The sequence below is a fragment of the Babylonia areolata genome, chromosome 30 (assembly GCF_041734735.1).
Source record: "Babylonia areolata isolate BAREFJ2019XMU chromosome 30, ASM4173473v1, whole genome shotgun sequence".
NCBI classification, from domain to species: domain Eukaryota; kingdom Metazoa; phylum Mollusca; class Gastropoda; order Neogastropoda; family Buccinidae; genus Babylonia; species Babylonia areolata.
In genome coordinates, this window is record NC_134905.1 from 3,410,167 (window position 1) to 3,412,666 (window position 2,500).

The 2,500-nt window shown below is 45.1% G+C and overlaps 1 protein-coding gene across 1 annotated transcript in view; it reads left to right on the top strand.

Moving 5' to 3' along the window:
* Positions 1-2,500, top strand: part of LOC143275437 (LIM and senescent cell antigen-like-containing domain protein 1) — a 27,353-nt gene that overhangs the window by 20,876 nt on the left and 3,977 nt on the right. Inside the window, exon 9 of the mRNA XM_076579535.1 lies at positions 1,112-1,204. Within this exon, the coding sequence (XP_076435650.1) occupies positions 1,112-1,204 (93 nt within the window). The remainder of the gene's footprint in view (positions 1-1,111; positions 1,205-2,500) is intronic.

The window sequence follows — 2,500 nt, forward strand, 5'->3', positions numbered from 1 at the left end:
CTCCTCCTCCTCCCCCTCTTCTTCTTCTCCTCCTCGTCCTCCTCCTCCTCCTCTTCTTCTTCTCCTCCTCCTCTTCTTCTCCTCCTCTTCTTCATCTCCTCCTCATCTTCTTCTCCTCCTCTTCTTCTTCTCCTCCTCATCCTCCTCCACTTACTTCTTCCTCTTCTTCTTCTTCCTCCTCTTCCTTCTTCTTCTTCTCCTCCTCCTCCTCTTCCTTCTTCTTCTTCTCCTCCTTCTCCTCTTCTTCTTCTTCTTCCTGTTGTTGTTGTTGTTGTTCTAGTTCTTCCTGTTCGTGTTCTTCTTGTTGTTCAAATTGTTCTAATTATTATTATTGTTGTTGTTGATGTTGTTCTTCTTCATGTTGTTGTTGTTGTTGTTTGTGTTGTTGTTCGTGTTGCTGTTGTTGTTAGTTAATGTTGTTGTTGTAGTTCGTGTTGCTGTTGTTGTTGTTCGTGTAGCTGTTGTGGTTGTTGTTGTTGTTCGTGTAGCTGTTGTTGCTCGTGTTCGTGTAGCTGTTGTTGTTGTTCGTGTTGCTGTTGTTGTTGTTGTTCGTGTTGCTGTTGTTGTTGTTGTTGCTGTTCTAGTTCTTGTTGTTCGTGTTGTTGTTATTGTTGCTGTAGTGGTCTTGTTGTTCTTGTTCTTATTCTTGTTCTTATTCCTCATACTGTTTGTTGTTGCTGCTGTTGTTATTCATTTGTTGTTGTTGTTGTTTTTGTTGTTTATAAAAACATACCTGCTTTTCATGAAAATGGTCCTCAACGGTTTTGTTTTTTTTGTTTTTGTGTGTGTGTGTTTGTTTTTTTTTTGGGGGGGGGTTGGTTTTTTTGCGAACGCTGTATAAACAAAAGCTGCATGCAGATGCTACGAAATCTGCCTTTGAACTGAGCTGCCTGATAATCTCACTGAGAAATCTGTAGGTGCCAGTTAAAGTAATAATACACGGGTGTATGATTATAAGCTCGAGACAACGACAGCAGCAACAACAACAACGATGACGACGATGACGATGATTACGCATCATTGTCAATGAGTCATTCAGTCGATTATGTAATAGGTGACAGAGTTTTCATTGCGATGGTATGGGTTTTTTTTTGTTGGTTTTTTTTGACAGCATTTCGTGTGTGCCAAATGCGAAAAACCTTTCTTGGGCACTCGCCATTACGAGAAGAAAGGCCTCGCCTATTGTGAGATACACTACCATCAGGTGAGTGGGAGAGAGAGTGCGGGGGGGGGGGGAGGATGCGGGGGTTCGGGGGGAGGGAGAGAACGAGAGAGAGGGAGGGATGGAGGGAGAAGAAGGGGGGAGGGTGTGAGAGGTGGGGGGGAGAAAGGGAGAGGAATATGGAGAGGAAGAAAGAGAGATGGAGAGATTATTGGACAGGGAGAGAGAGAGGGGGGTGGGGGAGAGAGGGGGAGGGAGAGAGGTGGAGAGAGAAAGGGAGAGGGATAGAGAGGGAGAAAGAAAAAGGGAGAGATGGTGGGACAGAAAGAGAGAGGGGGGAGAGAGAGGGAGACAGAGACAAAGAGAGACAGAGAAAGAGAGAGGGGGGAGAGAGAGAAAGAGAGAGAGGGAGACAGAGACAAAGAGAGACAGAGAAAGAGAGAGGGGGGAGAGAAAGAAAAAGAGAGAGAGAGAAAGGAGAGAGAGAGCAAGCAAGAGAGAGAGAGAGAGAGAGAAGCAATAAACGAACACACCATCAACAATTCAATCAACCATGCATTCAGATACACAAACTATACCGTGACCCACTGTCGCAAGACTCCAGCACTTCAGATTCCTTCGAGGGAGAGGAAGCATTAAACCAGTATACAATCAATTAACCAACCAATCAGTCATGCAATAACTAGACAAACAAGCAAGATAAAGGGGAGAAGAAAGAAAAAAAAAAAGCAACGACGGGCGCAATAGCCGAGTGGTTAAAGCGTTGGACTGTCAATCTGAGGGTCCCGGGTTCGAATCACGGTGACGGCGCCTGGTAGGTAAAAGGGTGGAGATTTTTACGATCTCCCAGGTCAACATATGTGCAGACCTGCTTAGTGCCTGAACCCCCTTCGTGTGTATATGCAAGCAGAAGATCAAATACGCACGTTAAAAGATCCTGTAATCCATGTCAGCGTTCGGTGGGTTATGGAAACAAGAACATAGCCAGCATGCACACCCCCGAAAACGGAGTATGGCTGCCTACATGGCGGGGTAAAAACGGTCATACACGTAAAAGCCCACTCGTGCACATACGAGTGAACGCAGAAGAAGAAGAAGAAGAAGAAAAAAAAGCAACTAACTAATCCACAAACCAAGCACCTTCCTATTTTACTTTGTGAGCCTGTTACACTTTGTGCTTGCAACCATTCAAATCAGCTACACCAACAACGACAAGAAAAAAACAGTAGCAGAGTGACCATAATGTTACAATTTGTGTGATTAACTCACTCAGTACGGCCAGTCCTCTCTTCTCCTCTACACAGACCCCTCGGATGTCCAGTGGGTGTCTGAATGACC